Source organism: Heterodontus francisci, unplaced genomic scaffold, assembly GCF_036365525.1.
Source record: "Heterodontus francisci isolate sHetFra1 unplaced genomic scaffold, sHetFra1.hap1 HAP1_SCAFFOLD_1194, whole genome shotgun sequence".
Classification (NCBI taxonomy): Eukaryota; Metazoa; Chordata; class Chondrichthyes; order Heterodontiformes; family Heterodontidae; genus Heterodontus; species Heterodontus francisci.
The window spans coordinates 93,504-120,950 of NW_027141049.1; the positions used below are offsets into that span (position 1 = coordinate 93,504).

A 27,447-nucleotide genomic window follows, 5' to 3' on the forward strand; every position below is an offset into this window, starting at 1 on the left:
CGGACAGAGACTGGGAACTGACTGTCAGAGCTGACAGGGACTGGGAACTGACTGTCAGAGCTGACAGAGACTGGGAACTGACTGTCAGAGCGGACAGGGACTGGGAACTGACTGTCAGAGCGGACAGAGACTGGGAACTGACCGTCAGAGCGGACAGGGACTGGGAACTGACTGTCAGAGCGGACAGAGACTGGGAACTGACTGTCAGAGCGGACAGAGACTGGGAACTGACTGTCAGAGCGGACAGAGACTGGGAACTGACCGTCAGAGCGGACAGGGACTGGGAACTGACTGTCAGAGCGGACAGAGACTGGGAACTGACTGTCAGAGCGGACAGAGACTGGGAACTGACTGTCAGAGCGGACAGGGACTGGGAACTGACTGTCAGAGCGGACAGGGACTGGGAACTGACCGTCAGAGCAGACAGAGACTGGGAACTGACCGTCAGAGCGGACAGGGACTGGGAACTGACCGTCAGAGCGGACAGAGACTGGGAACTGACCGTCAGAGCGGACAGGGACTGGGAACTGACTGTCAGAGCTGACAGAGACTGGGAACTGACTGTCAGAGCGGACAGAGACTGGGAACTGACTGTCAGAGCGGACAGGGACTGGGAACTGACTGTCAGAGCTGACAGGGACTGGGAACTGACTGTCAGAGCGGACAGGGACTGGGAACTGACTGTCAGAGCTGACAGAGACTGGGAACTGACCGTCAGAGCGGACAGAGACTGGGAACTGACTGTCAGAGCGGACAGAGACTGGGAACTGACTGTCAGAGCTGACAGAGACTGGGAACTGACTGTCAGAGCTGACAGGGACTGGGAACTGACTGTCAGAGCGGACAGAGACTGGGAACTGACCGTCAGAGCGGACAGGGACTGGGAACTGACTGTCAGAGCGGACAGAGACTGTGAACTGACTGTCAGAGCTGACAGAGACTGGGAACTGACCGTCCGAGCTGACAGAGACTGGGAACTGACCGTCAGAGCGGACAGAGACTGGGAACTGACTGTCAGAGCTGACAGAGACTGGGAACTGACCGTCCGAGCTGACAGAGACTGGGAACTGACCGTCAGAGCGGACAGGGACTGGGAACTGACCGTCAGAGCGGACAGGGACTGGGAACTGACTGTCAGAGCGGACAGAGACTGGGAACTGACTGTCAGAGCGGACAGAGACTGGGAACTGACTGTCAGAGCTGACAGGGACTGGGAACTGACTGTCAGAGCGGACAGGGACTGGGAACTGACTGTCAGAGCGGACAGAGACTGGGAACTGACTGTCAGAGCGGACAGGGACTGGGAACTGACTGTCAGAGCGGACAGAGACTGGGAACTGACTGTCAGAGCGGACAGAGACTGGGAACTGACCGTCAGAGCGGACAGAGACTGGGAACTGACTGTCAGAGCGGACAGAGACTGGGAACTGACCGTCCGAGCGGACAGGGACTGGGAACTGACTGTCAGAGCGGACAGAGACTGGGAACTGACTGTCAGAGCGGACAGGGACTGGGAACTGACTGTCAGAGCTGACAGGGACTGGGAACTGACTGTCAGAGCGGACAGAGACTGGGAACTGACTGTCAGAGCTGACAGGGACTGGGAACTGACTGTCAGAGCTGACAGCTCCACCTTATGGTACATCACCAACCCAGAATGAGCTCCTCAATCTGACAGACCACGAAGGGAATGTGAATAATGCAGATCTTACCAGTGATTGGACTGTAGAACAGGCGACTCATTCTGTGCAATGTGATATAAGGCACTCATTGCATTCATGTTAAATAGAGGAGGTTTCCTCTCAGCTGTAAGCAGAGAAAGAGAGAGAGTGAGGGGCAAGGTGAGACAGAGAGAGAGAGAGGAGGAGAGAGAGAGAGAAAGGAGAGGGAGAGAGAGAGAGAGAGAGAGAGTGAGGGGCAAGGTGAGACAGAGAGAGAGAGAGGAGAGAGAAAGAGAGGAGGAGAGAGAGAGGAGGAGAGAGAGAGAGAAAGGAGAGGGAGAGAGAGAGAAAAGGGAACATAGAGAGAGAGAGAGAGGGGAGGGGGAGAGATACAGACAGAGAGAGAGGAGAAGAAGATAGGGAGAGGAAGCGAGGGAGAGACAGAGAGAGAGAGAGAGAAAGAGGAGGAGAGGGAGAGAGAGAGAGAAAAGGGGACATAGAGAGAGAGAAAGAGAGGAGACAGAAAAGGGAGCAGAGAGAGAGAGGAGAGAGAGGAGGAGAGGGACAGAGAGAGGAGGAGAGAGAAAAGGGAGGAGAGAGAGAGAGAGAGAGAGAGAAAGAGAAAGAGGTCGAGAGGGAGAGAGAGAGGAGGGGGGAGTGATACAGACAGAGAGAGAGAGAAGAAGATAGAGAGAGAAGTCGAGAGGGAGAGAGAGAGGAAGCGAGGGGGAGACAGAGAGAGAGGGAGAGAAGGGGGGCAGGACAGCGGGGGGAGGGGGCTGAGTGTGTGTTGGCAGCAAGAGCAGAAATCTCAGCGGTGGGGCAAGAATGTGTGGATCTGGGAGCACAAAGGCCAGCAGAGACCAGTAGAGTGATACACAGACCCACACAGACCAGCAGAGTGATACACAGACCCACACAGACCAGCAGAGTAATACACAGACCAGCAGAGTGATACACGGACCCACACAGACCAGCAGAGTGATACACAGACCAGCAGAGCGATACACAGACCCACACAGATCAGCAATGATACACAGACCCACAGAGACCAGCAGAGTGACACACAGACCAGCAGAGTGATACACAGATCCACACAGACCAGGAGAGATACACAGCCTAGCAGAGTGATACACAGACCCGTAGAGACCAGCAGAGTGACACACAGACCCACACAGACCAGCAGTGACACACAGACCCACACAGACCAGCAGTGATACACAGACACAACACCAACCAGCAGAGCGATACACAGACCCGCACAGACCAGCAGAGTGATGCACAGACCCACACAAAACAGTAGTGATACACAGACCCACTCAGACCAGCAGAGTGATACACAGACCCACACAGACCAGCAGAGTGATACACAGGCCAGAAGAGTGACACACAGACCCACACAGGTCAGCAGAGTGACACACAGACCAGCAGAGTGACACACAGACCAGCAGAGTGACACACAGACCAGCAGAGTGACACACAGACCCACACAGGCCAGCAGAGTGATACATAGACCAGCAGAGAGATACACGGACCAGCAGAGAGATACACGGACCCGCAGAGAGATACACGGACCCGCAGAGACCAGCAGAGTGATACACAGACCAGCAGAGTGATTCACAGACCCACACAGACCAGCAGAGTGATACACAGACCCGCAGAGATATACACAGACCAGCAGAGTGATACACAGACCAGCAGAGTGATACACAGACCTGCACAGGCCAACAGAGTGATACACAGGCCAGCAGAGTGACACACAGGCCAGCAGAGTGACACACAGGCCAGCAGAGTGATACACAGACCCACACAGGCCAGCAGAGTGGTTACACAGATCCACACAGGCCAGCAGAGTGATACACAGACCCACACAGACCAGCAGAGTGATACACAGACCAGCAGAGTGATATACAGACCCGCAGAGTGATACACATACCCATACAGACCAGCAGAGTGATACACTGACCCGCATAGACCAGCAGAGTGATACACAGACCAGCACAGACCAGCAGAGCAATACACAGATCCACACAGACCAGCAGAGCGATACACAGACCAGCAGAGCGATATACAGACCCACTCAGACCAGCAGAGTGATACACAGACTAGCAGAGCGATACACAGACCCACTCAGACCAGCAGAGTGATACACAGACCCACAAACGCCCACAAACTGACTGCGCTCCACAAATGCACACCGTGACCATGTGCCTCGACCAAGCACCACAGCCGCGCACCGTGACTGCGTGCCATCACACTGTACTGTAACCACGCACCATGAGTGTACGTCGTGACCGAGCACTGTAACCATGCACCGTGCGTGCACACCACGACCGAGCACTGTAACCACGCACCGTGAGTGCACGCCGTGACCGAGCACTGTAACCACGCACCGTGAGTGCACGCCGTGACCGAGCACTGTAACCACGCACCGTGAGTGTACGTCGTGACCGAGCACTGTAACCATGCACCGTGACTGCACACCACGACCGAGCACTGTAACCACGCACCGTGACTGCACACCGCGACCGAGCACTGTAACCACGCACTGTGACTGCACGCCGTGACCGAGCACTGTAACCATGCACCGTGAGTGCACACCGCGACCGAGCACTGTAACCATGCACCGTGAGTGCACACCGCGACCGAGCACTGTAACCATGCACCGTGCGTGCACGCCGTGACCGAGCATTGTAACCACGCACCGTGACTGCAAACAGCGACCGAGCATTGTAACCACGCACTGTGAGTGCACGCTGTGACCGAGCACTGAAACCGTGACTGTACGCCGTGACTAAGCACTGTAACCGTGACTGTACGCCGTGACTAAGCACTGTAACCATGACTGCACGCCGTGACTAAGCACTGTAACCGTGACTGCACGCCGTGACTGAGCACTGTAACCGTGACTGCACGCCGTGACTAAGCACTGTAACCGTGACTGCACGCCGTGACTGAGCACTGTAACCGTGACTGCACGCCGTGACTAAGCACTGTAACCGTGACTGCACGCCGAGACTGAGCACTGTAACCGTGACTGTACGCCGTGACTGAGCACTGTAACCGTGACTGTACGCCGTGACTGAGCACTGTAACTGTGACTGCACGCCGAGACTGAGCACTGTAACCGTGACTGTACGCCGTGACTGAGCACTGTAACTGTGACTGCACGCCGTGACTGAGCACTGTAACCATGACTGCACGCCGTGACCGAGCACTGTAACTGTGACTGCACGCCGAGACTGAGCACTGTAACCGTGACTGTACGCCGTGACTGAGCACTGTAACCGTGACTGTACGCCGTGACTGAGCACTGTAACTGTGACTGTACGCCGAGACCGAGCACTGTAACCGTGACTGCACGCCGTGACTGAGCACTGTAACAGTGACTGCACGCCGTGACTGAGCACTGTAACCGTGACTGCACGCTGTGACCGAGCACTGTAACCGTGACTGCACGCTGTGACCGAGCACTGTAACCGTGACTGCACGCTGTGACCGAGCACTGTAACCGTGACTGCACGCCGTGACTGAGCACTGTAACCGTGACTGTACGCCGTGAACGAGCACTGTAACCGTGACTGCACGCCGTGACTGAGCACTGTAACTGTGACTGCACGCCGTGACTGAGCACTGTAACTGTGACTGCACGCCGTGACTGAGCACTGTAACCGTGACTGCACGCCGAGACTGAGCACTGTAACTGTGACTGTACGCCGAGACCGAGCACTGTAACCGTGACTGCACGCCGTGACTGAGCACTGTAACAGTGACTGCACGCCGTGACTGAGCACTGTAACCGTGACTGCACGCTGTGACCGAGCACTGTAACCGTGACTGCACGCTGTGACCGAGCACTGTAACCGTGACTGCACGCTGTGACCGAGCACTGTAACCGTGACTGCACGCCGTGACTGAGCACTGTAACCGTGACTGTACGCCGTGAACGAGCACTGTAACCGTGACTGCACGCCGTGACTGAGCACTGTAACTGTGACTGCACGCCGTGACTGAGCACTGTAACTGTGACTGCACGCCGTGACTGAGCACTGTAACCGTGACTGCACGCCGAGACTGAGCACTGTAACTGTGACTGCACGCCGTGACTGAGCACTGTAACTGTGACTGCACGCCGTGACTGAGCACTGTAACCGTGACTGTACGCCGTGACCGAGCACTGTAACCATGACTGTTCGCCGTGACCGAGCACTGTAACCATGACTGCACGCCGTGACTGAGCACTGTAACTGTGACTGCACGCCGTGACTGAGCACTGTAACTGTGACTGTACGCCGTGACCGAGCACTGTAACCATGACTGTTCGCCGTGACCGAGCACTGTAACTGTGACTGCACGCCGTGACTGAGCACTGTAACTGTGACTGCACGCCGTGACTGAGCACTGTAACTGTGACTGTACGCCGTGACTGAGCACTGTAACCGTGACTGCACGCCGTGACTGAGCACTGTAACCGTGACTGTACGCCGTGACCGAGCACTGTAACCGTGACTGTACGCCGTGACTGAGCACTGTAACCGTGACTGCACGCCGTGACTGAGCACTGTAACTGTGACTGCACGCCGTGACTGAGCACTGTAACTGTGACTGCACGCCGAGACTGAGCACTGTAACCGTGACTGTACGCCGTGACCGAGCACTGTAACCGTGACTGTACGCCGTGACTGAGCACTGTAACCGTGACTGCACGCCGTGACTGAGCACTGTAACTGTGACTGCACGCCGTGACTGAGCACTGTAACTGTGACTGTACACCGTGACTGAGCACTGTAACCGTGACTGCACGCCATGACTGAGCACTGTAACCGTGACTGCACGCCGTGACCGAGCACTGTAACTGTGACTGCACGCCGTGACTGAGCACTGTAACTGTGACTGCACGCCGTGACTGAGCACTGTAACTGTGACTGCACGCCGAGACTAAGCACTGTAACCGTGACTGCACGCTGTGACCGAGCACTGTAACTGTGACTGTACGCCGTGACTGAGCACTGTAACCATGACTGTACGCCGTGACTGAGCACTGTAACCGTGACTGCACGCCGTGACCGAGCACTATAACTGTGACTGCACGCCGAGACTGAGCACTGTAACCATGACTGTACGCCGTGACTGAGCACTGTAACCGTGACTGCACGCCGTGACCGAGCACTATAACCGTGACTGCACGCCGAGACTGAGCACTGTAACCATGACTGTTCGCCGTGACCGAGCACTGTAACTGTGACTGCACGCCGTGACTGAGCACTGTAACTGTGACTGCACGCCGTGACTGAGCACTGTAACTGTGACTGCACGCCGTGACCGAGCACTGTAACCGTGACTGTACGCCGTGACTGAGCACTGTAACCATGACTGCACGCCGAGACTGAGCACTGTAACCATGACTGTTCGCCGTGACCGAGCACTGTAACCGTGACTGCACGCTGTGACCGAGCACTGTAACCGTGACTGTACGCCGTGACTGAGCACTGTAACCGTGACTGCACGCCGAGACTGAGCACTGTAACCATGACTGTTCGCCGTGACCGAGCACTGTAACCGTGACTGCACGCTGTGACCGAGCACTGTAACCGTGACTGCACGCCGTGACCGAGCACTGTAACCGTGACTGTACGCCGTGACTGAGTACTGTAACCGTGACTGTACGCCGTGACCGAGCACTGTAACCGTGACTGCACGCCGTGACCGAGCACTGTAACTGTGACTGCACACCGTGACTGAGCACTGTAACTGTGACTGCACGCCGTGACTGAGCACTGTAACCGTGACTGCACGCCGTGACCGAGCACTGTAACTGTGACTGCACGCCGAGACTGAGCACTGTAACCATGACTGTTCGCCGTGACCGAGCACTGTAACCGTGACTGCACGCCGTGACCGAGCACTGTAACCGTGACTGTACGCCGTGACCGAGCACTGTAACCGCACACCGTGAGTGCACACTGTAACCGTGACTGTACGCCGTGACCGAGCACTGTAACCGTGACTGCACGCCGAGACTGAGCACTGTAACCGTGACTGTACGCCGTGACCGAGCACTGTAACCGCGCACCGTGAGTGCACACTGTAACCGTGACTGCACGCCGCGACGGAGCACTCACCAAGTTCAATGCAGGTGATCCCAAGGGACCAGACATCAACTTTGCCATCATACTGTCCCTCATCCATGGCCAGGATTACTTCAGGGGCCATCCTATAAACAGAAAGGGGAGTGAGTGAGCGGGGGGAGGGAGAGAGACGGGTGGGGGGGGGGGGGGCGGGGGAATCAGAGATCATAGGAGGTTTAAGGCACCGAAAGAGGCCACTTGGCCCATCGTGTCTGTGCTGGCCGAAAAACGATCCACCCATTCTAATCCCACCTTCCAGCATTTGGTCCGTAGCCCTGCAGATTACAGCACTTGAAGTTCACACCCAGACTCCTTTTAAATGAGTTGAGGGTTTCTGCCTCAACTACCCTTTCCAGACCCCCACCACCCTCTGGGTGAAAACGCTTTTCCTCATCTCCCCTCTAATTCTTCTACCAATCACTTTAAATCTCTGCCCCCTCGTCACTGACCTCTCTGTTAAGGTGAATAGACCCTTCACCTCCACTCTATCCAGGTCCCACAACCTTTTGTACATTTCAATCAGGTCTCCCTTCTCTGTTCCAAGGAGAACAACCCCAGCCTATCCAATCTTTCCTCATAGCTGCATTTTTCCAGTCCTGGAAACATCCTCGTAAATCTCCTCTGTACCCTCTCCAGTGCAATTACATCCTTTCTGTAGTGAGGTGACCAGAACTGCACATAGTACTCAAGTTGTGGCCTAACCAATGATTTATACAGTTCCAGCATAACCTCCCTGCTCTTACATTCTATACCCTGGCTAATAAAGGAAAGGATTCCATATGTATTCTTAACCACCTTATCGACCTGTCCTGCTACCTTCAGGGTTCTGAGGACATTCACTCCCAGGTCCCTCACTTCCTCTACACTTCTCAGTATTTTCCCATTAATCGTGTATTCCTTTCCCTTGTTTGACCTCCCCAAATGCATCACCTCACACTTCTCCGGGTTGAATTCCATTTGTCACTTTTCTGTCCATCTGACCAGACCATAAATATCTTCCTGCAGCCTACAGCTATCCTCCTCACTGTCTACCACACGACCAATCTTTGTGTCGTCTGAAAACTTCTCGATCGTGCCCCCTACATTTACATCCAAATTGTTAATATATACCACAAAAAGCAGGGGACCCAGTACTGAGCCCTATGGAACACCACTGGAAACAGCCCTCCAGTTGCTAAAACACCCGTCAACAATTACCCTTTGTTTCCTGCCACTGAGACAATTTTGTATCCACCTTGCTGCATTTCCATGGATCCCAAGGGATTTTATTATTTTAACCAGTCTGCCTTGTGGGACCTTGTCAAAATCCATGTAGACCACATCAACTACACTACCCTCATCTATCTTCCTTGTTACTTCAAAAAATTCAATCAAGTTGGTCAAACAAGATCTTCCCTTAACAAATCCAGAGAGACAGACAGAGGGAGGGAGGCAGGAGGAGGAGGGAAAGAGGGAGGCAGGAGGAGGGAGGGAGGGAGGGAAAGAGGGAGGCAGGAGGAGGGAGAGAGGGAGGGAGGGAAAGAGGGAGGCAGGAGGAGGGAGGGAGGGAAAGAGGGAGGCAGGAGGAGCAGCTATTACTGAGACTTGGTTAAGGGAAGGGCATGATTGGCAACTAAATATCCCAGGATACCGATGCTTCAGGCGGGATAGAGAGGGAGGTAAAAGGGGTGGAGGAGTTGCATTACTGGTCAAAGAGGATATCACAGCTGTGCTGAAGGAAGGCACTATGGAGGACTCGAGCTGTGAGGCAATATGGGCAGAACTCAGAAATAGGAAGGGTGCGGTAACAATGTTGGGGCTGTACTACAGGCCTCCCAACAGCGAGCGTGAGATAGAGGTACAAATATGTAAACAGATTATGGAAAGCTGTAGGAGCAACAGGGTAGTGGTGATAGGAGATTTTAATTTTCCCAACATTGACTGGGATTCACTTAGTGTTAGAGGTCTAGATGAAGCAGAATTTGTAAGGAGCATCCAGGAGGGTTTTCTAGAGCAGTATGTAAATAGTCCAACTCGGGAAGGGGCCAAACTGGACCTGGTGTTGGGGAATGAGCCGGGCCAGGTGGTTGACGTTTCAGTAGGGGACTACTTTGGGAATAGTGATCACAATTCCGTAAGCTTTAAAGTACTCATGGACAAAGACGAGAGTGGTCCGAAAAGAAGAGTGCTAAATTGGGGGAAGGCCAACTATACCAAAATTCGGCAGGAGCTGGGGAATGTAGATTGGGAGCAGCTGTTTGAAGGTAAATCCACATTTGATATGTGGGAGGCTTTTAAAGAGAGGTTGATTAGCGTGCAGGAGAGACATGTTCCTGTGAAAATGAGGGCTAGAAATGGCAAGATTAGGGAACCATGGATGACAGGTGAAATTGTGAGACTAGCTAAGAGGAAAAAGGAAGCATACATAAGGTCTAGGCGGCTGATGAAAGACGAAGCTTTGAAAGAATATCGGGATTGTAGGCACAATCTGAAACGAGGAATTAAGAGGGCTAAAAGGGGTCATGAAATATCTTTAGCAAACAGGGTTAAGGAAAATCCCAAAGCCTTTTATTCATATATAAGGAGCAAGAGGGTAACTAGAGAAAGGATTGGCCCACTCAAGGACAAAGGAGGAAAGTTATGCGTGGAGTCAGAGAAAATGGGTGAGATTCTAAACGAGTACTTTGCATCGGTATTCACCGAGGAGAGGGACATGACGGATGTTGAGGTTAGGGACAGATGTTTGATTACTCTAGGTCAAGTCGGCATAAGGAGGGAGGAAGTGTTGGGTATTCTAAAGGGCATTAAGGTGGACAAGTCCCCAGGTCCGGATGGGATCTATCCCAGGTTACTGAGGAAAGCGAGAGAGGAAATAGCTGGGGCCTTAACAGATATCTTTGCAGCATCCTTAAACACGGGTGAGGTCCTGGAGGACTGGAGAATTGCTAATGTTGTCCCCTTGTTTAAGAAGGGTAGCAGGGATAATCCAGGTAATTATAGACCGGTGAGCCTGACGTCAGTGGTAGGGAAGCTGCTGGAGAAGATACTGAGGGATAGGATCTATTCCCATTTGGAAGAAAATGGGCTTATCAGTGATAGGCAACATGGTTTTGTGCAGGGAAGGTCATGTCTAACCAACTTAATAGAATTCTTTGAGGAAGTGACAAAGTTGATTGATGAGGGAAGGGCTGTAGATGTCATATACATGGACTTCAGTAAGGCGTTTGATAAGGTTCCCCATGGTAGGCTGATGGAGAAAGTGAAGTCGCATGGGGTCCAGGGTGTACTAGCTAGATGGATAAAGAACTGGCTGGGCAACAGGAGACAGAGAGTAGCAGTGGAAGGGAGTTTCTCAAAATGGAGACGTGTGACCAGTGGTGTTCCACAGGGATCCGTGCTGGGACCACTGTTGTTTGTGATATACATAAATGATTTGGAGGAAAGTATAGGTGGACTGATTAGCAAGTTTGCAGACGACACTAAGATTGGTGGAGTCGCAGATAGTGAAGGGGACTGTCAGAGAATACAGCAGAATCTAGATAGATTGGAGAGTTGGGCAGAGAAATGGCAGATGGAGTTCAATCAGGGTAAATGTGAGGTGATGCATTTTGGAAGATCCAATTCAAGAGTGAACTATACAGTAAATGGAAAAGTCCTGGGGAAAATTGATGTACAGAGATTTGGGTGTTCAGGTCCATTGTTCCCTGAAGGTGGCAACGCAGGTAAATAGAGTGGTCAAGAAGGCATACGGCATGCTTTCTTTCATCGGACGGGGTATCGAGTACAAGAGTTGGCAGGTCATGTTACAGTTGTATAGGACTTTGGTTCGGCCACATTTGGAACACTGCGTGCAGTTCTGGTCGCCACATTACCAAAAGGATGTAGATGCTTTGGAGAGGGTGCAGAGGAGGTTCACCAGGATGTTGCCTGGTATGGAGGGCGCTAGCTATGAAGAGAGGTTGAGTAGATTAGGATTATTTTCATTAGAAAGACGGAGGTTGAGGGGGGACCTGATTGAGGTGTACAAAATCATGAGAGGTATAGACAGGGTGGATAGCAAGAAGCTTTTTCCCCAGAGTGGGGGATTCAATTACTAGGGGACACGAGTTCAAAGTGAAAGGGGAAAAGTTTAGGGGGGATATGCGTGGAAAGTTCTTTACGCAGAGGGTGGTGGGTGCCTGGAACGCGTTGCCAGCGGAGGTGGTAGACGCGGGCACGATAGCGTCTTTTAAGATGTAACTAGACAGATACATGAATGGGCAGGAAGTAAAGAGATACAGACCCTTAGAAAATAGGCGACAGGTTTAGATAGAGGATCTGGATCGGCGCAGGCTTGGAGGGCCGAAGGGCCTGTTCCTGTGCTGTAATTTTCTTTGCTCTTTGCTCTTTGAGTGAGGGAGGGAAAGAGGGAGGCAGGAGGAGGGAGGGAAAGAGGGAGGGAAAGAGGGAGGCAGGAGGAGGGAGGGAGGGAGGGAAAGAGGGAGGCAGGAGGAGGGAGGGAAAGAGGGAGGGAAAGAGGGAGGCAGGAGGAGGGAGGGAGGGAGGGAAAGAGGGAGGCAGGAGGAGGGAGGGAGGGAGGGAGGGAAAGAGGGAGGCAGGAGGAGGGAGGGAGGGAGGGAAAGAGGGAGGCAGGAGGAGGGAAAGAGGGAGGCAGGGAGGGAGAGAGACAGTCGTACATACCAATATGGCGTCCCCACGAAGGAGTTGGCGGGAGCAACGATGGAAGCAGAGCCAAAGTCTGCTAGTTTGACTTGTCCCAGCTCTGTCAGCAGCACATTGCCAGCCTTCACATCTCTACAGGGAGTGGGGGTGGGAGGAAAAGTCAGAAACTGGCATTACTGCTCAGAACAATCCTTTTCTCACCCGGGCTCTGCATCCCCACGGGCTCCGACTCTCCCTGGGGTACGGGTCCCCCACGGGCACCGACTCTCCGCAGGGTACGGGTCCCCCATGGGCACCGACTCTCCGCGGGGTACGGGTTCCCCCACAGGCACCGGCTCTCCGTGGGGTACGGGTCCCCCATGGGCACCGAGTCTCCCTGGGGTACGGGTCCCCCATGGGCACCGACTCTCCGCGGGGTATGGGTCCCCCATGGGCACCGACTCTCCGCGGGGTACGGGTCCCCCACGGGCACCAACTCTCCGCGGGGTACAGGTCCCCCATGGGCACCGAGTCTCCCCGGGCTCCGGACCCCCCAAGGGCACCGACTCTCCACGGGATACAGGCTCACCATGGGCACCGAGTCTCCCCGGGCTCCGGACCCCCCAAGGGCACCGACTCTCCGCGGGATACAGGTTCCCCATGGGCACCGACTCTCTGCGGGGTACGGGTCCCCGTGGGCTCCGGGTCCCCCATGGGCACCGACTCTATGCTGTGTACAGGTCCCCCACGGGCACCATATTCCTGGCTCCGGGTCCCCCACGGGCACCGACTCTCCACGGGGTACGGGACCCCATGGGCACCGATTCGCTCCGTCCGGGTCCCCACGGGCACAGGGTCTCTGCGGGGTACGGGACCCCATGGGCACCGACTCTCTGCTCTGTACAGTTCCCCCACGGGCACCAACTCTCCCCGGGCTCCGGGTCCCCACGGGCACAGACTCTCCACGGGGTACGGGTCACCCACGGGCACCACAGAAACATAAAAACATAGAAAATAGGAGCAGGCGTAGGCCATTCGGCCCATCGAGCCAGCTCTGCCGTTCATTGTGATCATGGCTGATCATCCAATTCAGTAAACTGTTCCCGCTTTCTCCCCATACCCTTTGATCCCTTTAGACCCAAGAGCTATATCTAACTCCTTCTTGAAAACATATAATGTTTTGGCCTCAACTGCTTTCTGTGGTAGTGAATTCTACCACCGACTCTCCCTGGGGTACGGATCCCCGGAGGCACCGACTCTCCCTGGGTTACGGGTCCCCAAGGTGCCGACTCTCCCCGGGGTACAGGTCCTCATGGGAATCAACTGTCCCCGGGATACGGGTCCCCACTGACACCGACTCTCCCCAGGATACAGATCCCCATGGGCACCCACTCCCTCGGGGTGCGGGTCCCCTCGGGAGCCCACTCTCCCCGGGGTACAGGCACCATCTTTCCCCAGGATACGGGTCTCCACAGGCACCGACTCTCCCCGGCATACGGGTCCCCATAGGCACCGACTCTCCCCGGGGTACAGATCCCCACGGACACTGACTCTCCCCAGGATACAGGTCCCCACGGGCACCGAATCTCCCCATAATACAGATCCCCACGGGCACCGACTCTCCCCGGGGTACAGGCTCCAACTTTCCCCAGGATACGGGTCTCCACAGGCACCGACTCTCCCCGGCATACGGGTCCCCATAGGCACCGACTCTCCCCGGGGTACAGATCCCCACGGACACTGACTCTCCCCGGGGTGCAGGTCCCTATGGGCACCGAATCTCCCCAGGATACAGATCCCCACGGGCACCGACTTTCCCCGGGGTACAGGCTCCAACTTTCCCCAGGATACGGGTCTCCACAGGCACCGACTCTCCCCGGCATACGGGTCCCCATAGGCACCGACCCTCCCCGGGGTACAGATCCCCACGGGCACCGGCTCTCCCCAGGATACAGATCCCCACGGGCACCGACTCTCCCCAGGATACAGGTCCCCACGGGCACCGACTCTCCCCAGGATACAGATCCCCACGGGCACCGACTCTCCCCGGGGTACAGATCCCCACGGGCACCGACTCTCCCCAGGATACAGATCCCCACGGGCACCGACTCTCCCCAGGATACAGATCCCCACGGGCACCGACTCTCCCCAGGATACAGATCCCCATGGGCACCGACTCTCCCCAGGATACAGATCCCCACGGGCACCGACTCTCCCCGGGGTACAGATCCCCACGGGCACCGACTCTCCCCGGGGTACAGATCCCCACGGGCACCGACTCTCCCCAGGATACAGATCCCCACGGGCACCGACTCTCCCCAGGATACAGGTCCCCAGGGGCACCGACTCTCCCCAGGATACAGATCCCCACGGGCATCGACTCTCCCCAGGATACAGGTCCCCACGGGCACCGACTCTCCCCAGGATACAGATCCCCACGGGCACCGACTCTCCCCAGGATACAGGTCCCCACGGGCACCGACTCTCCCCAGGATACAGATCCCCACGGGCACCGACTCTCCCCAGGATACAGGTCCCCACGGGCACCGACTCTCCCCAGGATACAGATCCCCACGGGCACCGACTCTCCCCAGGATACAGATCCCCACGGGCACCGACTCTCCCCAGGATACAGATCCCCATGGGCACCGACTCTCCCCAGGATACAGATCCCCACGGGCACCGACTCTCCCCGGGGTACAGATCCCCACGGGCACCGACTCTCCCCGGGGTACAGATCCCCACGGGCACCGACTCTCCCCAGGATACAGATCCCCACGGGCACCGACTCTCCCCAGGATACAGGTCCCCAGGGGCACCGACTCTCCCCAGGATACAGATCCCCACGGGCATCGACTCTCCCCAGGATACAGGTCCCCACGGGCACCGACTCTCCCCAGGATACAGATCCCCACGGGCACCGACTCTCCCCAGGATACAGGTCCCCACGGGCACCGACTCTCCCCAGGATACGGATCCCAATCATACCGTGCCCCCTCACCTGTGGATCATGTTGTGAGAGTGTAGATACGCCAAGCCCTGCAAGGCACCATGGGTGATGACAGCAATCTCCACTTCTTGTAGCGGTTTCCGGTGAACTGGAAAATAAGGAAAATAGCTTCAGACACAGGAACGCTGGCACACGGACTGCCCGTGACATGGGAATTCCGGAATGCCGGCACAGGAACTGCCCGGGAGACAGAGACACCGGGACCTGGAGACACCTAGACTGCCTGGGACACAGAGACACCGGGACGTCGGCACACAGACTGACCGGGATCCGGAGACACCGGGACACCGACACACAGACTGACCGGGATCCGGAGACACCGGGACACCGACACACAGACTGACCGGGATCCGGAGACACCGGGACACCGACACACAGACTGACCGGGATCCGGAGACACCGGGACACCGACACACAGACTGACCGGGATCCGGAGACACCGGGACACCGACACACAGACTGACCGGGATCCGGAGACACCAGGACGCCGGCACACAGACTGACCGGGATCCGGAGACACCGGGACGTCGGCACACGGACTGACCGGGATCCGGAGACACCGGGACGTCGGCACACAGACTGACCGGGATCCGGAGACACAGGGACGCGGGCACATGGACTGACCGGACACAAAGACATTGGAACGCCAGCACACGGACTGACCGGGATCCGGAGACACCGAGACGCCGGCACACGGACTGACCGGGATCCGGAGACACCGAGACACCGGCACACGGACTGACCGGGATCCGGAGACACAGGGACGCCGGCACATGGACTTACCAGGAACCGGAGACACCGGGACGCCGGCACACGGACTGACCGGGATCCAGAGACACCGGGACGCCGGCACATGGACTGACCGGGATCCGGAAACACCGGGACGCCGGCACATGGACTGCCTGAGACACAGAGACACCGGAACGCCGGGACGGTGACACCGGGCTGCCGGAACATGGACCCCTTTGGGGGACAGCTGCAGCCCGGGGCGGTGAGGCAGCAGAGGCCGGGGGTCAGGGGGCAGCGGGGGACAACAGGCAATGTGATCGAAGCTTGTACTCACCCTCCAGGAGGTCGGAGGCTGAACCCAGGCAGTATTCCATAACCAACTGGAAAAAAACAAACAAAAACTTCAGCCAGAGGCTGAATAAGAGACAGCGAAAATCACAGGCCAGGGTCCGGGTCGAGGGTCGGGGTTCGGGTCCAGATCGAGGTTCAGGGTCTGGACTGAGGGTCAGGGTCGAGGTCCAGATGGGGGTCAGGGTCGAGGGTCGAGATCCGGATCGGAGGTCAGGGTCGAGGGTCAGGATCGGGGGGGGTCAGGATCCGGATTGAGGGTCTGGGTCCGGATCGCGGTCGGGGGTCAGGGTCCGGATCGGCGGTCAGGGTCGAGGGTCAGGATCGGGGGGGTGAGAGGTGTCAGGATCCGGATTGAGGGTCTGGGTCCGGATCGCGGTCGGGATCAGGGTCGGGGGTCAGGGTCCGGATCGGGGTCAGGCTGGAAGCCCCCTCCTCTTAACGCCGACCTACCCAGGCGGTGTGTTCCCGGAGGTAGCAGCCTTTATACTCAATGGTGTTCGGGTGGCGAAGATTCTGCAGAAATTTCACCTCTTTAATAATGTCCTGCCATTTCTGTCAGAGAGAAAAACTGTCAGACACCACAGACAGACACCCCGTCTGAGACACAGACACCCCCGTCTGAGACGCAGAGACACCCCGTCTGAGACGCAGAGACACCCCGTCTGAGATACAGACACCCCCGTCTGAGACGCAGAGACACCCCGTCTGAGACACAGACACCCCCGTCTGAGACGCAGAGACACCCCGTCTGAAACGCAGAGACACCCCGTCTGAGACGCAGAGACACCCCGTCTGAGACACAGACACCCCCGTCTGAGACGCAGAGACACCCCGTCTGAAACGCAGAGACACCCCGTCTGAGACGCAGAGACACCCCGTCTGAGACGCAGACACCCCCGTCTGAGACGCAGAGACACCCCGTCTGAGACGCAGAGACACCCCGTCTGAGACACAGATACCCCCGTCTGAGACAGTCATCCCGTCTGAGACACAGACACCCCCGTCTGAGACGCAGAGACACCCCGTCTGAGACGCAGACACACCCGTCTGAGACGCAGACACACCCCGTCTGAGACGCAGAGACACCCCGTCTGAGACACAGAGACACCCCGTCTGAGACACAGACACCCCCGTCTGAGACGCAGAGACACCCCGTCTGAGACGCAGAGACACCCCGTCTGAGACGCAGAGACACCCCGTCTGAGACGCAGAGACACCCCGTCTGAGACACAGACACCCCCTTCTGAGACGCAGAGACACCCCGTCTGAGACGCAGAGACACCCCGTCTGAGACACCGATACCCCCGTCTGAGGCACAGACACCCCCGTCTGAGACGCAGAGACACCCCGTCTGAGACACAGACACCCCCGTCTGAGACGCAGAGACACCCCGTCTGAGACGCAGAGACACCCCATCTGAGACGCAGAGACACCCCGTCTGAGATACAGACACCCCCGTCTGAGACGCAGAGACACCCCGTCTGAGACGCAGAGACACCCCGTCTGAGACACAGACACCCCCGTCTGAGACGCAGAGACACCCCGTCTGAGACTCAGAGACACCCCGTCTGAGACGCAGAGACACCCCGTCTGAGACGCAGACACCCCCGTCTGAGACGCAGAGACACCCCGTCTGAGACGCAGAGACACCCCGTCTGAGACACAGATACCCCCGTCTGAGACAGTCATCCCGTCTGAGACACAGACACCCCCGTCTGAGACGCAGAGACACCCGTCTGAGACGCAGACACACCCGTCTGAGACGCAGACACACCCCGTCTGAGACGCAGAGACACCCCGTCTGAGACACAGACACCCCCGTCTGAGACGCAGAGACACCCCGTCTGAGACGCAGAGACACCCCGTCTGAGACACAGACACCCCCTTCTGAGACGCAGAGACACCCCGTCTGAGACGCAGAGACACCCCGTCTGAGACGCAGAGACACCCCGTCTGAGACACCGATACCCCCGTCTGAGGCACAGACACCCCCGTCTGAGACGCAGAGACACCCCGTCTGAGACACAGACACCCCCGTCTGAGACGCAGAGACACCCCGTCTGAGACGCAGAGACACCCCGTCTGAGACGCAGAGACACCCGTCTGAGACAGAGTCACCCCGTCTGAGACATAGACACCCCCGTCTGAGACACAGACACCCCTGTCTGAGACAGAGTCACCCCGTCTGAGACAGAGTCACCCCGTCTGAGACACAGACACCCCGTCGGAGACACCAACGTCTGAGACAGAGTCACCCCGTCTGAGGCACAGACACCCCAATCTGAGACACAGACACCCCGTCTGGACACAGTCACCCCGTCTGAGACACAGACACCCCCGTCTGAGACAGAGTCACCCCGTCTGAGACAGAGTCACCCCGTCTGGACACAGTCACCCCGTCTGAGACACAGACACCCCTGTCTGAGACAGAGTCACCCCGTCAGAGACGCAGAGACACCCCCGTCTGAGACAGAGTCACCCCGTCTAAGACACAGACACTCCCGTCTGAGACACAGACACCCCCGTCTGAGACACAGACACCCTGTCAGAGACGCAGAGACACCCCCGTCTGAGACAGAGTCACCCCCGTCTGAGACAGAGTCACCCCGTCTGAGGCACAGACACCCCCGTCTGAGACACAGTCACCCCTGACTGAGACGCGCAGACACCCCATCTGAGACCCAGAGACACCCCCGTCTGAGACGCAGAGCCATCCCCGTCTGAGGCGCCGACACCCCTGTCTGAGACGCAGAGCCATCCCCGTCTTAGGCGCCGACACCCCTGTCTGAGACGCAGAGACACCCCCGTCTGAGACGCAGAGACACCCCCGTCTGAGACGCGCAGACACCCCCGTCTGACGCTCACACACTTGCCGCCATTACCTCATTGGACTGCTTCCCGCTGTACGACATCTTCTTAATGGCGACCACTTCACTGCTTCGCATGTCCCGCGCCTGCAGACACAGAACAAGTTGACAGTCTGAGCTCCACTTGGAGAGAGAATCTCCCCCTGATCCCACTGTCTCCCCCAGTTCCCTGCTGTCTCCCACTCCCCCACCCCCGCTGTCTCCCCCACCCCCACTGTCCCCCCCCTCCCCCGCTGTCTCCCCCCCCCCTGCAGACAGAGAACAAGTCGACAGTCTGAGCTCCACTTGGAGAGAGAATCTCCCCCTGATCCCACTGTCTCCCCCAGTTCCCTGCTGTCTCCCACTCCCCCACCCCCGCTGTCTCCCCCACCCCCACTGTCCCCCCCCTCCCCCGCTGTCTCCCCCCCCCTGCAGACAGAGAACAAGTCGACAGTCTGAGCTCCACTTGGAGAGAGAATCTCCCCCCGATCCCACTGTCTCCCCCAGTTCCCTGCTGTCTCCCACTCCCCCACCCCCGCTGTCTCCCCCACCCCCACTGTCACCCCCCCTCCCCCGCTGTCTCCCCCCCCCCCTGCAGACACAGAACAAGTCGAAAGTCTGAGCTCCACCTGGAGAGAGAATCTCCCCGATCCCACTGACTCCCCCTGCCCCACCCCGTCTCCCCCCTCCCCCGCTAACTCCCCCTGATCCCACTGTCTCCCCCACCCCCGCTGTCTCCCCCACCCCCACTGTCACCCCCCCCTCCCCCGCTGTCTCCCCCCCCCCTGCAGACACAGAACAAGTCGAAAGTCTGAGCTCCACTTGGAGAGAGAATCTCCCCGATCCCACTGACTCCCCCTGCCCCACCCCGTCTCCCCCCTCCCCCGCTAACTCCCCCTGATCCCACTGTCTCCCCCACCCCCGCTGTCTCCCCCCCCCCTGCAGACACAGAACAAGTCGACAGTCTGAGCTCCACTTGGAGAGAGAATCTCCCCCTGATCCCACTGACTCCCCCAGTTCCCTGCTGTCTCCCACTCCCCCACCCCCGCTGTCTCCCCCCCCCGCTGACTCACCTTTCACTCCCACAGTCTCCCCCTGTTCCCCACTGACTCCCCCTGCCCCACCCCATCTCCCCCCTCCCCCGCTGACTCCCCCTGCCCCACCCCATCTCCCCCCTCCCCTGCTGTCTCCTCCCCCGCTGACTCCCCCTGCCCCACCCCATCTCCCCCCTCCCCCGCTGACTCCCCCTGCCCCACCCCATCTCCCCCCTCCCCTGCTGTCTCCTCCCCCGCTGACTCCCCCTGCCCCACCCCATCTCCCCCCTCCCCTGCTGTCTCCTCCCCCGCTGACTCCCCCTGCCCCACCCCGTCTCCCCCCTCCCCCGCTGTCTCCTCCCCCGCTGACTCCCCTTTCACCCCCACAGTCTCCCCTGTTCCCCACTGACTCCCTGCCCCCACCCACACTGTGACTTGAGGTAGATGGTGGTGGGGTGGGGTGGGGGGGAGATGGTGGGATGGACGGGAGAGGGGGATGGAAGGACACCGGTGTTGACACACCCCCCCCCCAGCCCCAGCACTCACGAAGTACACCGCTCCGAAGCTGCCATGGCCAATCTCCCGCAGGTCCACAAACAGCTTCTCCGGATCATCCTTGTAGAAAAGCTCCGCCACCTCCGGGTCTTTCAGATTTCCAGCTCGGGAATTGGAGAGCATAATGGATACTGGAGCCTAGGGTCAGGGGTCAGAGCCCGACTCCTCCGCCTGGGCAGCGGTGGTGGGGGGGGGGGGGGGGGGGGTGGGGATCGATGCAGTCGATGAGTGAGCGTCACATAGAGAGCTAGAGAGAGAGAGAAAGTGAGAGACAATGTCAATGCAGAGTCCAGGGAGTGGGGGTAGTGTATTGCAATGGATAGAACATTGGTTGGCAGACAGGAAACAAAGAGTAGGGATAAATGGGTCTTTTCCCGAATGGCAGGCAGTGACTAGTGGGGTACCGCAGGGATCGTTGCTAGGACCCCAGCTATTCACAATATACATTAATGATTTAGATGAGGGAACTAAATGTAATATCTCCAAATTTGCAGATGACACAAAACTGGGTGGGAGGGTGAGTTGTGAGGAGGATGCAGTGAGGCTTTAGGGTGATTTGGACAAGTTGAGTGAGTGGGCTAATGCATGGCAGATGCAGTATAATGTGGATAAATGTGAGGTTATCCACTTTGGTAGCAAAAACAGGAAGGCAGATTATCTGAACGGCTATAAACTGAGGGAGGGGAATATGCAGCGAGACCTGGGTGTTCTCGTACACCAGTCGCTGAAGGTAAGCATGCAGGTGCAACAGACGGTAAAAAAGGCAAACGGTATGTTGGTCTTCATAGTGAGAGGATTCGAGTACAGGAGCAGGGATGTCTTGCTGCAATTATACAGGGCCTTGGTGAGGCCACACCTGGAATATTGTGTGCAGTTTTGGTCTCCTTATCTGAGGAAGGATGTTCTTGCTATAGAGGGAATGCAGCGAAGGTTTACCAGACTGATTCCTGGGATGGCGGGACTGACGCATGAGGAGAGATTGAGTCGGTTAGGATTATATTCACTGGAGTTCAGAAGAGTGAGGGGGGATCTCATAGAAACCTATAAAATTCTAACAGGACTTGACAGGGTAGATGCAGGAAGGATGTTCCCGATGGTGGGGGAGCCCAGAACCAGGGGTCATAGTCTAAGGATACGGGGTAAACCTTTCAGGACTGCGATGAGGAGAAATTTCTTCACCCAGAGTGGTGAGCCTGTGGAATTCACTACTACAGAAAGCGGTTGAAGCCGAAACATTGTATGTTTTCAAGAAGGAGTTAGATATAGCTCTTGGGGCTAAAGGGATCAAAGGGTATGGGGAGAAAGAGGGAACAGGTTACTGAGTTGGATGATCAGCCATGGCTCGAAGGGCCGAATGGATTACTCCGGCTCATATTTTCTACGTTGCTATGAGCCCAAGACACAGGCTGCACAAAGAGGCAGAAAGAGCAACAGGAGGAGGCCATTCAGCCCCTCGACCCTGTTACACAGGAACAACAGCAGGAGGCCATTCAGCGCCTCAACCATGTTACACAGGAACAACAGCAGAGGCCATTCAGCCCCTCGACCCTGTTAGACAGGAACAACAAGAGGAGGCCATTCAGCCCCTCGTCCCTGTTACACAGGAACAACAGGAGGAGTCCATTCAGCCCCTCATCCCTGTTACACAGGAACAATAGGAGGAGGCCATTCAGCCCCTTGACCCGGATTATTTACTGATACAAAAACCTGATTAATTATCCTGTCATCACTCTGATTAATTATCCTGTCATCACTGATTAATTATCCTGTCATCTCTCTGATTAATTATCCTGTCATCACTGATTAATTATCCTGTCATCACTGATTAATTATCCTGTCATCTCTGATTAATTATCCTGTCATCACTGATTAATTATCCTGTCATCTCTCTGATTAATTATCCTGTCATCACTGATTAATTATCCTGTCATCACTCTGATTAATTATCCTGTCATCACTGATTAATTATCCTGTCATCTCTCTGATTAATTATCCTGTCATCACTGATTAATTATCCTGTCATCACTCTGATTAATTATCCTGTCATCACTGATTAATTATCCTGTCATCACTGATTAATTATCCTGTCATCACTCTGATTAATTATCCTGTCATCTCTCTGATTAATTATCCTGTCATCTCTCTGATTAATTATCCTGTCATCACTGATTAATTATCCTGTCATCACTGATTAATTATCCTGTCATCACTCTGATTAATTATCCTGTCATCACTGATTAATTATCCTGTCATCTCTGATTAATTATCCTGTCATCACTGATTAATTATCCTGTCATCTCTCTGATTAATTATCCTGTCATCACTGATTAATTATCCTGTCATCTCTCTGATTAATTATCCTGTCATCACTGATTAATTATCCTGTCATCTCTCTGATTAATTATCCTGTCATCACTGATTAATTATCCTGTCATCACTGATTAATTATCCTGTCATCTCTGATTAATTATCCTGTCATCTCTGATTAATTATCCTGTCATCACTCTGATTAATTATCCTGTCATCACTGATTAATTATCCGGTCATCTCTCTGATTAATTATCCTGTCATCACTGATTAATTATCCTGTCATCACTGATTAATTATCCTGTCATCACTCTGATTAATTATCCTGTCATCACTGATTAATTATCCTGTCATCTCTCTGATTAATTATCCTGTCATCACTGATTAATTATCCTGTCATCACTCTGATTAATTATCCTGTCATCACTGATTAATTATCCTGTCATCACTGATTAATTATCCTGTCATCACTCTGATTAATTATCCTGTCATCACTGATTAATTATCCTGTCATCACTCTGATTAATTATCCTGTCATCACTGATTAATTATCCTGTCATCACTGATTAATTATCCTGTCATCTCTCTGATAAATTATCCTGTCATCTCTGATTAATTATCCTGTCATCACTGATTAATTATCCTGTCATCTCTCTGATTAATTATCCTGTCATCACTCTGATTAATTATCCTGTCATCACTCTGATTAATTATCCTGTCATCACTGATTAATTATCCTGTCATCTCTCTGATTAATTATCCTGTCATCACTGATTAATTATCCTGTCATCACTGATTAATTATCCTGTCATCACTGATTAATTATCCTGTCATCACTCTGATTAATTATCCTGTCATCACTGATTAATTATCCTGTCATCACTCTGATTAATTATCCTGTCATCTCTCTGATTAATTATCCTGTCATCACTGATTAATTATCCTGTCATCACTCTGATTAATTATCCTGTCATCACTCTGATTAATTATCCTGTCATCTCTCTGATTAATTATCCTGTCATCACTGATTAATTATCCTGTCATCACTCTGATTAATTATCCTGTCATCACTGATTAATTATCCTGTCATCACTCTGATTAATTATCCTGTCATCTCTCTGATTAATTATCCTGTCATCACTGATTAATTATCCTGTCATCACTCTGATTAATTATCCTGTCATCACTGATTAATTATCCTGTCATCACTCTGATTAATTATCCTGTCATCTCTCTGATTAATTATCCTGTCATCACTGATTAATTATCCTGTCATCACTCTGATTAATTATCCTGTCATCACTCTGATTAATTATCCTGTCATCTCTCTGATTAATTATCCTGTCATCACTGATTAATTATCCTGTCATCACTCTGATTAATTATCCTGTCATCACTGATTAATTATCCTGTCATCACTCTGATTAATTATCCTGTCATCTCTCTGATTAATTATCCTGTCATCACTGATTAATTATCCTGTCATCACTCTGATTAATTATCCTGTCATCTCTCTGATTAATTATCCTGTCATCACTGATTAATTATCCTGTCATCTCTCTGATTAATTATCCTGTCATCACTGATTAATTATCCTGTCATCACTCTGATTAATTATCCTGTCATCACTGATTAATTATCCTGTCATCACTCTGATTAATTATCCTGTCATCTCTCTGATTAATTATCCTGTCATCACTGATTAATTATCCTGTCATCACTCTGATTAATTATCCTGTCATCACTCTGATTAATTATCCTGTCATCTCTCTGATTAATTATCCTGTCATCACTGATTAATTATCCTGTCATCTCTCTGATTAATTATCCTGTCATCTCTCTGATTAATTATCCTGTCATCACTCTGATTAATTATCCTGTCATCTCTCTGATTAATTATCCTGTCATCACTGATTAATTATCCTGTCATCACTGATTAATTATCCTGTCATCACTCTGATTAATTATCCTGTCATCACTGATTAATTATCCTGTCATCACTCTGATTAATTATCCTGTCATCACTCTGATTAATTATCCTGTCATCTCTCTGATTAATTATCCTGTCATCACTGATTAATTATCCTGTCATCTCTCTGATTAATTATCCTGTCATCTCTCTGATTAATTATCCTGTCATCACTGATTAATTATCCTGTCATCTCTCTGATTAATTATCCTGTCATCACTCTGATTAATTATCCTGTCATCACTCTGATTAATTATCCTGTCATCACTGATTAATTATCCTGTCATCACTGATTAATTATCCTGTCATCTCTCTGATTAATTATCCTGTCATCTCTCTGATTAATTATCCTGTCATCACTCTGATTAATTATCCTGTCATCACTCTGATTAATTATCCTGTCATCACTGATTAATTATCCTGTCATCACTGATTAATTATCCTGTCATCTCTCTGATTAATTATCCTGTCATCACTGATTAATTATCCTGTCATCACTCTGATTAATTATCCTGTCATCACTCTGATTAATTATCCTGTCATCTCTCTGATTAATTATCCTGTCATCACTGATTAATTATCCTGTCATCTCTCTGATTAATTATCCTGTCATCTCTCTGATTAATTATCCTGTCATCACTGATTAATTATCCTGTCATCACTCTGATTAATTATCCTGTCATCACTCTGATTAATTATCCTGTCATCTCTCTGATTAATTATCCTGTCATCACTGATTAATTATCCTGTCATCTCTCTGATTAATTATCCTGTCATCACTGATTAATTATCCTGTCATCACTGATTAATTATCCTGTCATCTCTGATTAATTATCCTGTCATCACTGATTAATTATCCTGTCATCTCTCTGATTAATTATCCTGTCATCACTGATTAATTATCCTGTCATCTCTCTGATTAATTATCCTGTCATCTCTCTGATTAATTATCCTGTCATCACTGATTAATTATCCTGTCATCTCTGATTAATTATCCTGTCATCACTGATTAATTATCCTGTCATCTCTCTGATTAATTATCCTGTCATCTCTCTGATTAATTATCCTGTCATCACTGATTAATTATCCTGTCATCTCTGATTAATTATCCTGTCATCTCTGATTAATTATCCTGTCATCACTGATTAATTATCCTGTCATCTCTCTGATTAATTATCCTGTCATCACTGATTAATTATCCTGTCATCACTCTGATTAATTATCCTGTCATCACTCTGATTAATTATCCTGTCATCACTGATTAATTATCCTGTCATCACTCTGATTAATTATCCTGTCATCACTCTGATTAATTATCCTGTCATCTCTCTGATTAATTATCCTGTCATCACTGATTAATTATCCTGTCATCACTGATTAATTATCCTGTCATCACTGATTAATTATCCTGTCATCTCTCTGATTAATTATCCTGTCATCTCTCTGATTAATTATCCTGTCATCACTGATTAATTATCCTGTCATCACTGATTAATTATCCTGTCATCACTGATTAATTATCCTGTCATCTCTCTGATTAATTATCCTGTCATCACTGATTAATTATCCTGTCATCACTCTGATTAATTATCCTGTCATCACTGATTAATTATCCTGTCATCTCTCTGATTAATTATCCTGTCATCTCTCTGATTAATTATCCTGTCATCACTGATTAATTATCCTGTCATCACTCTGATTAATTATCCTGTCATCACTGATTAATTATCCTGTCATCACTGATTAATTATCCTGTCATCTCTCTGATTAATTATCCTGTCATCACTGATTAATTATCCTGTCATCACTGATTAATTATCCTGTCATCTCTCTGATTAATTATCCTGTCATCTCTCTGATTAATTATCCTGTCATCACTGATTAATTATCCTGTCATCACTCTGATTAATTATCCTGTCATCACTGATTAATTATCCTGTCATCTCTCTGATTAATTATCCTGTCATCTCTCTGATTAATTATCCTGTCATCACTGATTAATTATCCTGTCATCACTCTGATTAATTATCCTGTCATCTCTGATTAATTATCCTGTCATCTCTCTGATTAATTATCCTGTCATCACTCTGATTAATTATCCTGTCATCTCTCTGATTAATTATCCTGTCATCACTGATTAATTATCCTGTCATCTCTCTGATTAATTATCCTGTCATCACTGATTAATTATCCTGTCATCACTGATTAATTATCCTGTCATCTCTCTGATTAATTAT

The 27,447-nt window shown here is 52.9% G+C and overlaps 1 protein-coding gene across 2 annotated transcripts in view; it reads right to left on the reverse strand.

Annotated features, from left to right (window-relative positions):
* The window catches only part of LOC137361891 (serine/threonine-protein kinase TAO2-like), a 65,531-nt gene extending 44,159 nt beyond the window's left edge, over nucleotides 1–21,372 (reverse strand). For both annotated transcript variants that reach the window (XM_068026492.1, XM_068026491.1), the window contains exons 1-8: nucleotides 20,926–21,372; nucleotides 19,382–19,453; nucleotides 16,950–17,051; nucleotides 16,483–16,528; nucleotides 15,411–15,507; nucleotides 12,449–12,562; nucleotides 7,784–7,875; nucleotides 1,713–1,806 (exon numbers count right to left, since the gene is read on the reverse strand). In XM_068026492.1, coding sequence (XP_067882593.1) covers nucleotides 1,713–1,806; nucleotides 7,784–7,875; nucleotides 12,449–12,562; nucleotides 15,411–15,507; nucleotides 16,483–16,528; nucleotides 16,950–17,051; nucleotides 19,382–19,453; nucleotides 20,926–21,057 — 749 coding nt within the window. In that variant the 5' untranslated portion in view covers nucleotides 21,058–21,372. The remainder of the gene's footprint in view (nucleotides 1–1,712; nucleotides 1,807–7,783; nucleotides 7,876–12,448; nucleotides 12,563–15,410; nucleotides 15,508–16,482; nucleotides 16,529–16,949; nucleotides 17,052–19,381; nucleotides 19,454–20,925) is intronic.
* Nucleotides 21,373–27,447: the final 6,075 nt, after the last annotated feature.